This window comes from Lepisma saccharinum, chromosome 16 (genome assembly GCF_977018435.1).
Source record: "Lepisma saccharinum chromosome 16, izLepSacc3.1, whole genome shotgun sequence".
Lineage (NCBI taxonomy): Eukaryota > Metazoa > Arthropoda > Insecta > Zygentoma > Lepismatidae > Lepisma > Lepisma saccharinum.
The window spans coordinates 6,776,699-6,791,349 of NC_139244.1; the positions used below are offsets into that span (position 1 = coordinate 6,776,699).

The following is a 14,651-nucleotide window of genomic DNA, read 5'->3' on the forward strand; positions in this document are numbered from 1 at the left end:
TTTTATTCGGGGTACGTTTCAAGTATTACGGACTTTTTTGAGTGTTTGATTAACACCAGGGGTTATTTGTATCTGTTATGCTGTATTATTTGAGGCTTCTAATTTTTATTCTACAATCACTATATGTCCCTGAGAACTAAATTCCACTGACTGAAGCTTAAAGCTTAGGCTCTGCAGCATGTTGAATGGTTAAGCACTGGTCAATATGAATTTTACAGAGGCTAGTAGGAGGCATAGGAACACACGCCAGAGCCTTATTAGCGTGCAAGAAACACTTTCAGGGAGTACTACGAGGAAACGAAGTTGATTTTTTTGAGGGCTTTACCAGTTACACAGCCAATATTTGCTATTTCAAGTAACTACAGGTACCAGAACATTTTACAGTCCAACACTAACTAGACTTCAATTTATACTTTATTAGGTGCTAAATGTAGCAAGAACACTGATTGTACATACTTTTGAGAATCCAACTATTTCAGGATTTTTTCTATGTAAGCATATTTTTATTGATTACTAACTTTAACAGACCAATCAGGAAGACGCCAAAATTCACTAAACTTAGTACTATAGTGTAGGTGATTGCATGAAAAGTAGAAATTATAACATCCACAAGATTTCGCTTTTTTTTTTGCTTTTGTGACTAATCGTGACGCTGAGGATGAATGGATGTCCAAAAATCTTAAGGACTGGATGTATTTTACCACTACAGACGCCTATGTAGAAACACTAGAGTACTGTTAGCTTTCAAAATTGAGGATATACTGTACTGTTTCTTAAATATTTTGTACTTGGCACGTTACAGTTATATCCATTTCAGGACAAATATTGCTAAAACTCTCAAATTAATGTGTACAAGTTGATATTTCTGCTATCAGAGGAATTAACAACCCTATTTTACAAACAAATGGTATTGTTTACACTTTATTTACTTCAATCTGAGACTAATATTTTACAGTAATTGAATCATTCAGCTCTAGTCAATACTTTACTGCATCAGAAAGTTTGTTATTAATCTAATAAGTATGCTATTTTGTGCTATTCTAATGCAAACGTTGTTTAATTCACTGGTTATAATGCAAACTTTTGCACAAATTCGATATATTCACTACCTTCAAACCAAACAATTGTACTTATTTAGCGCATTTCATTTATATTTCTTGTAATTAACTTATGTTTCTTATAATTAACAAACTAAACTAATTACTTTGGCATGTTAAAAACCTTATTTTTTACTATTTCCTATTCTATCAGGTTCTATATTGCTGTTTTTATCAATTATGTAAGACCACACTCTGGTAAATGCACATAGAGTATTAGTAATCCCAAAGTGGTGTTTTTGGTGTCCAAGTTCAGATGAGAGTCTGCTATGTCCCTTTTGCAGGGGATTGCATGTGAAGTGTATGCATATTGAGCATTATTGAGTGTGTAGGCTTCCAAGTTTTGCTGTTATTTTCCTATAATTCTGCGAGACTGTAGAGAGTTCTCCCTTTTCAACCAGTTTTCTTTCATTGATTGGATACTTTTTGGGAACTTAGCAGTTTTTTATGTTATGAAGCAGATTGTTGTAGAATATTTTGCATGGTCTTTTGTGATATTGAGTGCCTGCTGTAACGGAAGTAAGTATCTTTCCTTCTTGTGTTGATGTTCTCGTGTAGGTTTCCTATTTTCGGTCAAGTTGCAGTAGGGAACTTAACAGTTTTTTATGTTATGAAGCAGATTGTTGTAGAATATTTTGCATGGTCTTTTGTGATATTGAGTGGGTGCTGTAATGGTAGTAAGTATCTTTCCTTTTTGTGTTGATGTTCTTGTGTAGGTTTCCTATTTTCTGTCAAGTTGCAGTACTTAGAATAATCGCTATTGTCTTATTGATCTACGAAGCTCCTTTGAATAATCATTTGCATGTGACCCTATACTCCACGCTGTACTTTGTTCTGGGAGCTATCTTTTGAAGCCTTGGCATTCTGCTAGTACAGTATTATTATCGTAGAGGTAAATTAGTTCGTGAAAATGTGTATTTTTCTGATTAACTATAGTCGCTTAGTTGTTCTAGCAGGTATAAGTAGTTACTGCTGATGTTGTTAATTTTCTATTCGCAGGGGCTATGTATGATGTAGCGTATTTGTGTTGGCTGTCCCTTTTATTCCTATGTTGTTGAGTTTCTCCATAAGCATGTCCTGTTTTACTCTATTCTATGCCTTGTTGCTGCTAGATATCTGAGGTATGTTGCTGGTTCATATCTGAGCTAGCTTGTTTGACTATCTATTATTTTTGCTATGGCTGTGGCTATTGATGTCCCTTTCTGAATTCCATGTTGGTTTCTGTTTATCCTTGTTGCTGCTTGTTATCTGAGTTAGGTTGTTTGACTTCAGGACTATCCTTTTTTAACTTTATTGTTGATTGCTGTTTTGTTTATTTCCTTATTTGTTTTTATTTGTTTACTGAATCTATTTGTTTTGTGTCTTGTAATATTATTTACTATAGTAACAAAATTATTTTTAAAAATTGATATTTATCAACATACTTGTATATTTCTTGTTCAGTATTTGTCAAAGTTTAATTTATTTTGTCCGCTATCTTTAGCAAGTAACACTATTTTGAAATTTAATATATAAATTCATGAAAATTTACTGTAATTTTATATCAACTAACATATTTATTTTAACAACAATAACAAAATTGTACAAAAGTTCAAATAGCAGAAGAATTGTACTCTTAAATTATTAACTTTGAAAGAATAGTATTTTTAAAACATTAACTTTGTAAAAATTGTACTTTTAAAACATTCACTTTGAAAAAATTGTACTTTTAAATTATTAACTTTGAAAAAATTGTACTTTTAAAACATTAACTTTGAAAAAATTGTACTTTTAAACATTAACTTTGAAAAAATTGTACTTTTAAAACATTAACTTTGAAAAAATTGTACTTTTAAACATTAACTTTGTAAAAATTGTACTTTTACACCAGAAATAATCAAATATATGGGAAAGAAGGAGAAGTTCTGTTGCTCAGAATAATAAATGTTGGATGGAAGAAAAATAATTTTGTTACTATAGTAAATAAGAAGAGGGGGCACACTCGAGATTCTTGTTTTTTTTTTCATGGAAATTCGGTGGTCGCGCCCCCAACCCCCTTTCCTCGGTTCGGCATTCTGATATACGGTTGCATGCTATGATGATTTAGCTGCAAAACAAAACTTATCCGAAATAGATTGCTCCTATAGTGCCCGAGTTATAACAATTTTCCTCCAAAAATGCAAATTACCTATTTTTGGTAAAAAAAAAAAAAAACATTTTGGCTTATTATTCAACTTGTATGGCACCCAAGAACATGAAACATGTTACGTTCTCTTCAGAAATGTTCATTCTTTGAAAAGAACACTAAAGTTCGCGCCTTCTTCCCAAATAGCGGGGAAGAGGGGGCAAACTCCAGATTCTTATGGTTTCTTCATTGAAATTCGGGGGCTGCGCCGCCAAACCCCCTTTCCTCGGTTCAGCGTTCTAAATTGTACACGGTTGCATGCTCTGATGTTTTAGCTGAAAATTAAAACTTATCCGAAGTAGATTGCTCGCATAGTGCCCGAGTTACAACAATTTTCTGAGCAATATGCAAATTACCTATTTTTAGTAAAAAACAGTGTTTCACATTTTGGCTTATGGCACCCAAGAACATGAAACATATTTCATTCTCTTTGGAAACGTCCGTTCTTTGAAGAGAATACTAATGTTTGCGCCTTATCCCCTAAATAGCGGGAGAAGAGGGGGCAAACGTCAGATTTTTGTTGGTTTTTTTTTCATTGAAATTCGGAGGTCGGGCTCCCCCAAACCCCCTTCCTCAGTCAGGCGTTATGAATTGTACACGGTTGTATGCTATGATGTTTTTTCTGAAAAACAAAACTTATCTGAAGTAGACTGCTCCCATAGTGCCCGAGTTATAACAATTTTCCTCCAAAAATGCAAGTTACATATTTTTCGTAAAAATAAAAAATCACATTTTGACTTATTATTCTACTTGTATGGCACCCAAGAACATGAAACATGTTTCATTCTCTTGAGAAATGTCCATTCTTTGAAAAGAATACTAAAGTTCGCGCCTTCTTCCCAAAATAGTGGGAGAAGAGGGGGCAAACTTCAGATTTTTGTTCTTTTTTCTATTGAAATTCGGGGGTCGCGCCCGCCAAACCCCCTTCCTCGGTCCGGCGTTCTGAATTGTACACGGTTGCATGCTATGATGTTTTAGCTGCAAAACAAAACTTATCCGAAGTAGATTACTTCCATAGTGCCCAAGTTATAGCAATTTTCTGTTCCCGTGCAGAGTTCCATAACGATATCTTTAAATTAAATAAAAAAAAAGTCAATGAAGACGAAATTCCCTGACATTTCCCTGACTATTTTTGACACCTCAAATTCCCTGACTTTTCCCGGTTTTCCAGGTTTTCCAGGTCTGTCGCCACCCTGATCAGTTCTCATTTATTTATTTGCCCATCACAGGACCGAAGTCCCATTTATGCTGAACATAATGTACACAAAGCTAATGTTAATAATATACACAAATGTTAACAATAATGTTAATGTTAATACATAAAATAATGTTAAAACTTTTGATAGTGTGACAACATATAAATACAGTTAAAGCTACTTTACAGACAAAACCGATAAAATGTTTACAGAATTTGCGCCTAACAACATTACATGAATCGAAAAATATGTCCGAATCGTGCACTAAGAATAACTCATTAAACAATTCCTGAACTCTTACTATTGGCAAGTTTTTGTCTATGTTTAACCTCGAGAATGGCGTGTAGATAGGTGTTCTGTTCCTCACTGTAAAAGGTGTTACATGGAAGTTAATTCTCTCTAACAGCTCAGAACATAGCCAATCTTGTCTTACTAATTTACGTAGAAACATTAGATCGCTTGATTTTAGACGTCAACGTGGTTGAGTTTTGTTTTTAATTCCACTCTTGTGCACAGATAGGCTAATCGGGACTGGACCTACTGTTTAAAGTGTGATCCTAATCAGCATGTGCCTCCACCGAGTATCGAACTCGGGGACCCGTTGATTACATCAGGGGGGTGTTCGCCTTTCTAAGTGTCTGAAGTGAGCGACCACTATTTTACTCCCATGTTAGCTGGCGATTTAGAGTTGATCATGGGTGATCACTTCATTTTAGACGTCAAGGGAAAGACGATTGTAATTTCATGGTTAGTTATTTTACGGTCTATTTAGCCGCCCACCGTTGTGGAGTGGTTGCGATGGCAGAGGTCCCACATTCGAATCCTGACTAGCACGGACGCCATCATTGCGATTGTCCTATAGCTATTTTATCAGTCATCATCGCGATTAACCCAGCTGGTAGAAAAGCGACGTAATAAAACAATGCAGAACGATGTATACTAACTAAATATATGCTTATTTCTTTGTACAGTAAAACCTCGTTCATCCGGGCCCCGATAAGCCGGATTTCGCTTCATCCGGACAGGCAAAAAAACAGAATGCAGTGTTTTAAATATGGCTAGAAACACTGCATTGTCGTATTGCTTTACATTTTACTGTACTGAGTGTATTTAGGCCTATATCCTTTAAATACACCATAATAAATGTGTCTTGTTGCTATAAATGGAGTTTTAATGCACTTTCTACTGTTCTTTTGGGTTATTTCAGTTAATCCGGACTTTCGTTAAACCGGTCAACTTATCTCCCCCACTAGTCCGGATTAACGAGGGTTTACTGTAGTCACTAAACTTTCTATTACTCAACGTTTCGACACACGTTCAGGAAAGGGATGACACGTCGTACATCCCGGTAAACTATATTCCTGCAGGACTGCGAGGCTCTAGCGTCTGCGCCTGCAGTCAGTGTAATCTTCTATAGAGCTGTGTGTTGTCCTGCGTTGATTGTCCTTACACGTACTGAGTGACCCTTTACGATGTATAGTTTTACATGTCCCCAGGGTGTTTGACTAAAGTTAGATATAGAGAGGCGGGATGATGGCTATTTACTCCTCGTTGATTGGGGCGTACTGTCGGTTCTGGAAGTTCCCTCCCTTTTTTATCCATCACTTGACGCCATTGGTATCATCTTTCCTTGCAGAGAACAGTATGACTCTGCAATTTCCAAAGCTCTAGCGGAAGATTAAAGTGCCGAGGAAGAGAAATGAATAATTGACAAGGAAACACTGAGAAGTCAGTGCCACAAGAGTGATGTCAGAACAGGATCCGACTACCTTCAGCAACAGGTCGTACACCCATGGTCAGTGGCGTAGGAACGTCCTTTGGGGGAGGGTACAAGTTTCGCAGACACAGAGAGGTAAAGGTCCATTGTAAGAAGTGACCTTTGAAGGGTGCGTCAGCACAAATGGCCATTCTGCACCCTTCAATGTATGACATAATCCCTTACCTTAGTGAAAATCCGTACCTCAAAGTTAAAAAGGGGGTGTAAAATCGTTAAAAGTGCAAGGTTATAAAGGGACCCGAACAAGACAAACACAACACATTAAAAAGGTGAGGATACACTAACCCGCCACTAGCAAAAATTAAAACATATTAGTTAAAACATTGTATCCGTCGCGAGTTCTGTTGTGTCGACCATATAGGTTTGTCATTGTCCCTTCATCCATTCTATCTTATCCCCATTGGCCGATTGGACAACATTTCGAGGAAGCTGACGTCAAATACACTACTTCAAAATACGAAATCAATCCTTTGCTTTGCAAATGTGCTCCGAACAAGATCTCTGCCTCCTCTCGTTTAGAAAATTTGAACAAAAATCTCGAAAATGACTGCTCCAGGTATCTGTGGAGAAACAGAATGAAAATGACTCGAACAATGAACGAGAGAGGAGGAGGCAACGCGGCTGCAGCTATCAGGCGTTTAAAGCAGCGCGCGCTGCTTTCCTCCGTCCACTAGCATTTTCTCCTCCTCTACCTACGTTGCCCCACACACTCCCGACACGTAGGAGAGAATATGAGCGAAAAAAGTGTTACATTTTACTAGACTAGTTCCACCGACTGTAGTTTCCTGCAGATTGACTGAGTCCAAGTACTAACATAGAACTCATTAGCCGTGTAATTAGTTGCATAAGAATGAGCATCGTCGAGTTTTCTTCTCTCCTCGCAAAAAGAAAGAAAAGAAAGAGGCTCTCCTCCTTTCAACGATGTGGGGATGGGTGGTTAAAGGGGAAGGACCTTCCTCTCTCTCTTGAGGGAGCGAGAGAAAGAAATAAATCCTTCTTTCCTATCGCTCTCTCTTTCTTTCTTTCTTCCTCCAGGCGAAGAGAGGCAATGATAAAGAAGAAGAGAGAGAACAAAAAAGGAAGAAAGAGAAGGCTTCTCTCTTCATCTTTCTCTCTTTCCTTTCTTTAGAGAGAAAAGAGAGAGAGAAAAGGAATTTCTTTTTTCCTTTTTCTCTTTTCAAAGAAAAAGAAAAGAAAGAAAAAAGTCGAAAGAGAGAATACTTTTTTGGAAAAAAATATCCTCCCTCTCTCTCTCTCTCCCTTTTCCGAGAAAGAGAGAACGTAGAGAGGTAGAAAATTGATTGGTTGTTTTGGTTTCTTTTACTGAGCTAATCACCATGATGAGGATGAGTGATGATTAGGGCCCGGGACCTTATGTTATAACATACATCAGTCGAAATAGACAAACTTGATAAGGCATATTTTGACATATTTTACCAATTTCGTGTTTTTACAACATATTTCTTCAATTTTCTCGTAATAAGACATATTTCTGTATAATTTTGTAATTGTCTTCCATATAATCGGTTATTTTATAATTTATTTATTTTAATTTTATAATATGTACCTTGAGCACAACGGATAGTTTATATTATCGATGGCAGGATAAGGAAATTACGAAGGAAGAAATTAAAGCAGATGTCATCTTCTTACCAACTAGTACAGAACAAAAATTCCCCCTTTTTTATAGCAAGCTGCTAATTATGCTTTACTTTTCACAAAGGTGTAAATCTGACAAAATAGCAAATAACATTTTGGATAATTGCAGTGAACATCACAATATAGTCAGTATTTTCCCACTACATTATGTGGTTAAAGGGATTCTGACTTCATTTAATACCCTACCCCCATCGTAGTTGATCTTCCCTGGAAGATACTAACATCACGTATAATGAGACATTCGAAAATACTGTTGTGCATATTTTTGTCTTTACTGGGGATACTTCTGAATTTTTCTGACATTTTTAATTTTTCATGACACCTTTTTCCATTTTTATAACATAATTACATACATATTTTAAAGTTTTATAGGACATAAAGTCCCTGGCCCTATTGATGATGATGAAGAAGCACTCACAAAGAGCACCTATGCCGGAATTCGAACCCGGGACCCTTGTAGCGCGCTGTGATAACCTAAACGGCAAAGATGCATGAAAAGCTAGGTATATAAACCAAAATAGAAAATGAGCGTAGACTCTTAATTCCACCACGAGCCTCCACAGACTACAACAACACCCAAACCGCTGCAGGTCGCTTCCAAAACACAGCCTGCAGGTCACCATTCGCACCCAACCAACTCCGCCGGCTACTTTCACTCTCCTTCGGGATGCTGGAACCAGTCGCCCATCCCAGCCCAGTCCTTTGGGAAACTAACATTTCCCACTTTCCTAGACGGTGCACGAATCGGCAGGGACGAAATCTTTGCATGCATGTTTGATTAATATGCTTCGTGCGAGGCACGTGCTAGAAACACAGTGCGTACATTTTAAAACCGGCCCCGAGCACAAATATGAGAAATGTTACAATATAGTAATCTGCGCATTTAGTACCTTACAACAAATGTTTGTTTGCGTACCTTGTTGTACAATTCTTGCATACTTACAGCCCCTCCCTCCCTCCCCTTCCCTGCCGCATTGCGTGCTTGTCTGAGGGAATTTTTTGGCGACAGGGTTATTTCACAAAGACTATGGCCCGCCAGATATCTTCAGTCCGGACTACTTCCTATGTTGTTTTTTTAAACAAACTGTTTACAGACACAATCCACACACCTTAGAAGAGCTGAAGCATCACATCACTGTTGCCATTCAGAATATCACCGCAGAAGTACTCCATAAGGTAGCTAGGAATATGTGTGATTCTGCAAGAAGGACATCATTTCCAACATTTGTTGTAAGGTACTAACTGCGCAGATCACTATATTGTAACTGTATTTCTGGGGGGGACCAAGTGTATCATATAAATGCTTAAATTAATACGTTTATAGGCATATTCATAATATAGAAATTAAACTTTCATTGTTATTAGAACATGAATATAAAAACACTAAAACTGCCGACTAAGGCGGTCTTTATTTACGTAAAAAACACTACACTATACACGTGACGTTTCCACCCTATATCAGGGTCTTCTTCAGACTAAGAAACAAATCCATTTAGAATTGGTTTGTTTGGGCACTTTGTTTCTTTATACAGCGTATTCGCAGATGATACAATTCAACTTACATGACTGGATTACTATAGAGGCGCAATTTCCGTACCTCCATGTATATAATTTTCATTGTTACTGAAGAAGAAAAAGATCCTAACCATGTGCACATAGAGTGAAAACCAAGTGTATCAATATATACTGTATAAAACACGCCGTATTACTAAATGTATTAACACTGTACACGCTGCAAATTGGCAGGCTAGCGGGGCTCTGGCGCCTATAGGTTCACAGCCTCATCATCTCTGGGGCTTGTGCTGTTCGTATAGGTGTGTGCCACTGTCCCCTCAACCACTTCATCTTATCATCATTCATCCTCATCGTCGCGATTAGCCAAAATTAGAAGAAATGCGAACGTTAAATAAACTAAATTAATCAACGAATTGTTTGCTTACCTAAGGGCAAACTTTAGGAGTTCGAAACCTACTAAAAACTTACGTCGATTTCAAAGTAGATACGTCGTCGCCTTGTAATCAAGGAGTCCCGATGGAGGCACATAGTGGTTCGGATCCCAATTTAAACTGTAGGTCCAGTCACGATTAGCCTTACTGTGCATAAAGACGACTTAAAACACCATATCAATCCAATCCAATTCTAAGTAGATATTATTATTCGAGGCTTCATTTTGTAAATTCCTATTTCCCTCTTAACCGAATTTCTAAGCGGTCTATGCTTCCCTCATTCAGCACGACGGGTGTCGTACTAACTGTTCTACCGAGCCAGCCCGATACCTGTTATACCCGTGTGGAGTTGTCTGTCAGCAATACGATCTATTGCCATAGTACCACGGACGTCCTCCCTCTGGCAATATTTATTTGCTTTATTTTACTTCGCTTTTGTGCCATTTTTGGCTAATTTGCTAAGATTGGGATGAGTGATGACATCATGAAATTGATGGACACTCACAAACATCCATGCCCAGGCCGGGATTCGAACCCGGGTCCCCCCTGGCGTCGTAGCGCGATGTGCCCTTGGCAAATTAATGTTACCACACAATTATATATTACGCACAAATAATTCATTTCGGTCACGGTAATTTGTTAATTATTGGAAGGGTATTGCAGGAGCATGATAATTTCAAACTGAAGGAATGTTTTTTTGAGGGAACGATACCATTATTTCGGTGTTGCCTTGTAATCAATCCTGTGGACGTCCATGCATAGTGCTAACCTGTGTGCGAGTAATCTTAAAGTATCTCACATCTATTCTAATTGAATACTGATTAACTGAACTTATTTCTGTTATCGTTCATCAAATTGATAAACATTTGGGGGGGGGTTTCTTCATCGCGACTCCGTGTTAGAGGTACGTATTAGTAATTATGATTAATGTTAATTAGAGCAAAAAGAAGTATAGTTCACTTACTTTTCTTTCGCCCCTCGGTGACTGAGTAGGTGAGATCGCTGAAGGCCACGTCCACTGGCGGCCGCTTCGGAAGGTGCGTCAGGGTCTTTGGCTGGCTCGGGGTGATGGTCACCTTCACGGAGTCCTTCCTGGAAGACGGCAAAAGACAGGAATCACTCTCCCCGTTGGGACTCGAACTCACGCCCTTCTCGAGCTTCATCGCTGCTTACGACTTAAATCACTTTCGCTTTTTTAACCGCGCGCTCTGGGGCATTCGCTACTCGGACGTCGCACGTGTTCACTCACAGCTGACGACTGACTGTGACTGGCTTTCGTATCTGCTTCTACGTTCTTGACCTCTCGCTGCTCGGGTGTTGCGCGCGCAGTGGAAACCAGTATCGCAAGTTGCCAACTTAATCTACCTCACCGTTTGATTTCATTTGCACTTGATTCTTGTTATTTACAGTCGCTTTTCTTCCACTTTTGGTTAATCGTGACAATGAGGATGCATGGTGATATAATGAAATTGATGAAGGGGATCCGAACTACTTGTACCTCCACCGAGTATCAAACCCTGGACCCCTTGATTGCAAGGCGACGACGTTACCACTACGCAATCGGGGAGGCCAGTATAAAGTGGGATCCGAACCACCGTGCCTCCAATGTGAGATTCGAACCCGGGACCCCAACGAACTACTCTAACTGCACCTCCACGGAATTCGGTAGTCTACCTTACTGCATAAAAGTGCTCCCCTGTGCATAGCACCACGCCATGAAGGCGTATAGGGGGTGTAGGGGTAACGCCCCACACTTTCTTGATCCGGTCGTGAGTGGGGGTGATGTGATCAGCATCACGCCCCTGACCGCCTTTACCCCCCAGGGTTTCCCCCAGGTACCCATGTTATTCGACGCTGGGTGGGCGCCGGGGCCGCTTCCATGCATTGCTTCTATTATTATTTTACGACGACGCAGGGGCGGATAAAGGCCGAGAGTATTAGAGATAAGGTGGGGGAGATATTGTTATTCTGTTTAACCAATTTCATTACCACAGTCAATAACAAAGTTCAAATCATCTTTTTCGGACGCGATAAGCCAGAAGTAGCAGAAAAGCGACGCTCAAAAATCAAACCAGATTGTAGGCACAGTTTGAGTGGCCTTCATCGTATTCATTTGTTTGAAATGGAGAGCGCCAAATAGTTCGCACGGACGACGCTAGATGGCGTACGGAATTGAGAGCTTCTTCGCTCGAAGACCAGTACACGTATAACCGTAATTTATGTATGAGCCTTCAAATATGGATCGTGAGGTGAAAGATGCAGTGAAATTGAAACTTAAGTAAACATAGTCATTATCCCCATGTTAAAATGCAATTTAGTATATCTTACCAATACAGTGATGCATGAAAAACTGATGATTGTGGGCTGAAACTGCCAGAACTGATATTTTACGTACGATTACGTATATTGTCACATTAAAATGACATTCCATTGTAAACGCTCGAGCGTGGGATTCTCGAACAAGTCTCTGGATTGAACAAAATAATACTATTTTCCTACGCAGTCTTCTTCAAGGGTTGTTTTTGCAGAGAAATTTCGCTACCGATGAAATCAGCTGCTTGCAATGCAATCCCACACCTGTAACATGATGAATACGTCACTGATTGAACTGTAGGTTTGAATTCCGTGAGACATGGTGTTATTATGTGCTTCCTTTCTCGACTTCATCATCATCTTCGTAACAAACCTCAAGAGGTAGAAACCTGAGCTATAATGGCAGAAATGTATGGGGAAAAAAATGAAAAAAAAACTTTCATCGTACCCAACGACCTGTAGGCACCATCAGACATGGACAATTATTGCTTCCACTTTCCAGCCAAAGGGACGGGATCCTTCTCTTGGAAGGAGGGGGGGATACGTGTGGAAGACCTTTGAACCGCCAAAGTGTGATTCGTGACTCCCTCCACCTGTACCTGCGCTCGTCCTTACCCTCAATGTCAAATAACGACGCACATGATGAGATGTGAAACCAGAGTTGCCAACCCGTGTACTTAAAATTACCTCCACAACAACGATATACCTGATGTCGCCGCGTAATATCGTTAAGTTTTTGCATTCGAAGAGGACCTTCCCCAATAGAACAGTGGTAACGTCGTCGCCTTCTCGTTAAAAATGCGAACTATACAAGCTTCCCCGTGACTTAAACAAGCGACACTGTTTCCATGCTAGGGTTTCAAATACAGTTGGTGGATCTATAACAGTGGCGTCTCCTGACCCTGAACTTCAGGCGTTGGCAAAGAAGGAATGTTAACCCCTCCCCCTCTCATTTCTGTGAACCAATATTACAAATTTTCTCCGTACCTTTTTGGTGTAAATTTATAAATATTTAGAAAAACATTAAATTACATAAATTATTTTAAATGAAGTAAATACTTCATTTAAAATTTAATATATTTGAAGAGTAAGGAGACATTTAATATGTTCAATACTTTGCCATACAATTAATTTTTAAAGCACGAGTTTGCAACCAGAGGGGTTGGTGGAACTCCTACCTATCACCCATAAAAAAACACCGTGGACATAAGAATGACCAGTTCATTGAAAAATCGCTAAAATGAACATTCCCGGTTTTTCCCCTTACCCTTCATTTATCCTTCCAAAAAGTAAAATTTGAAAAATCAACTGCTCATTGCTTAGTTACTTGAATTCCAGTCTATTCTTCTTTCTTTAGAGAGAAATGCGCTGATCACCGCCTCATAAAATTTGGATTTATACCCTTCTCGCAGCTTAGAAAGTAATTCTTTCTGGATGGAGATAAGACTTAAATTCGTCATCCGGTTCTGAGTTTGAGTAGATCGGCAGAATGTGTGGATCCTCTTCCAGTAGCGTACGCAGGATTTCGTCAAGGGGGGGGGTTATTTCTAAAACTTTCTCCAAATTCACATTACCTTTGATTTATTATATTTTAATTAAATAATAATAATCACAATTAATTAATAATACTTATAATTAATTAATTAGCTGAATTACTACTAATAATACTACTAATACCACTACTACTATTATGTAGTAGAGATCTACATAAATATACCATTTATGAAAACAATAGAAAGAAATTACTTTCTAATCATTCAATTTTTATCAAATCCTGGGAGCATTTCTTTGTTTTTGTTTTTGGTTTTTGTCTGGTCAACGAGGTGAGACATTTTAAGGGTGAAGAAAATCCATAAAACAAGAAAATATATTAAAATAAATTCAAATAATTAAAGTATGGAACTCATCCAAGAAGCTGCGGTGGTCTGGTCGGTAGAGCATCTGACAATCACGCGGGAGATCCAGATTCGATTCCCGAAATTGGTTGGAATATTTCCGGCTTCTTCCCCGCATAAATGTCTCCGATAATTCACATCTGGATTGTCTCACTGTTCTTACCAACAAAACATTTTCCAATAAGCTTATTTTCGTTTGAATAATTGTCTAGTCAACAAGGTGAGACATTTTAAAGAGAGACATTCAAACGTGCTGCGGTAAATAATACAATTGGAAGGCAGACTGGTGACTGTATTCTTGTCCGCCTAGCCTTTGTCTATACATTAGCCTCTAACAACGAACCAAGAACTTTCTTTAGTTAATTCTCATTGTTCACACAAAAAAAAATACATGTTCGTTGAACACTGGCGTACGTAGAGGCATGGCCGATGGTTAGAGGCACATACTTTTGGTAAATAAAAAAGCAAAATTTCAGTATAAAAACAGAGTCAATTTCGGGTTCAAAAGCTGTAAATAAAATGAAATTTCGCTGTTATAGCGGTGAAAAAGCGGTATATAAAATTACATTTTGGTTTTAAAAATGTGAATGATTTAAAAACTGCA

General features: G+C 38.5%; 1 protein-coding gene across 1 annotated transcript in view; it reads right to left on the bottom strand.

Moving 5' to 3' along the window:
• The window catches only part of LOC146000227 (ATP-binding cassette sub-family G member 4), a 101,202-nt gene extending 90,081 nt beyond the window's left edge, over positions 1-11,121 (bottom strand). Inside the window, exon 1 of the mRNA XM_083137632.1 lies at positions 10,804-11,121. Within this exon, the coding sequence (XP_082993758.1) occupies positions 10,804-11,002 (199 nt within the window). The 5' untranslated portion in view covers positions 11,003-11,121. The remainder of the gene's footprint in view (positions 1-10,803) is intronic.
• Between the last annotated feature and the right edge of the window lie 3,530 nt (positions 11,122-14,651).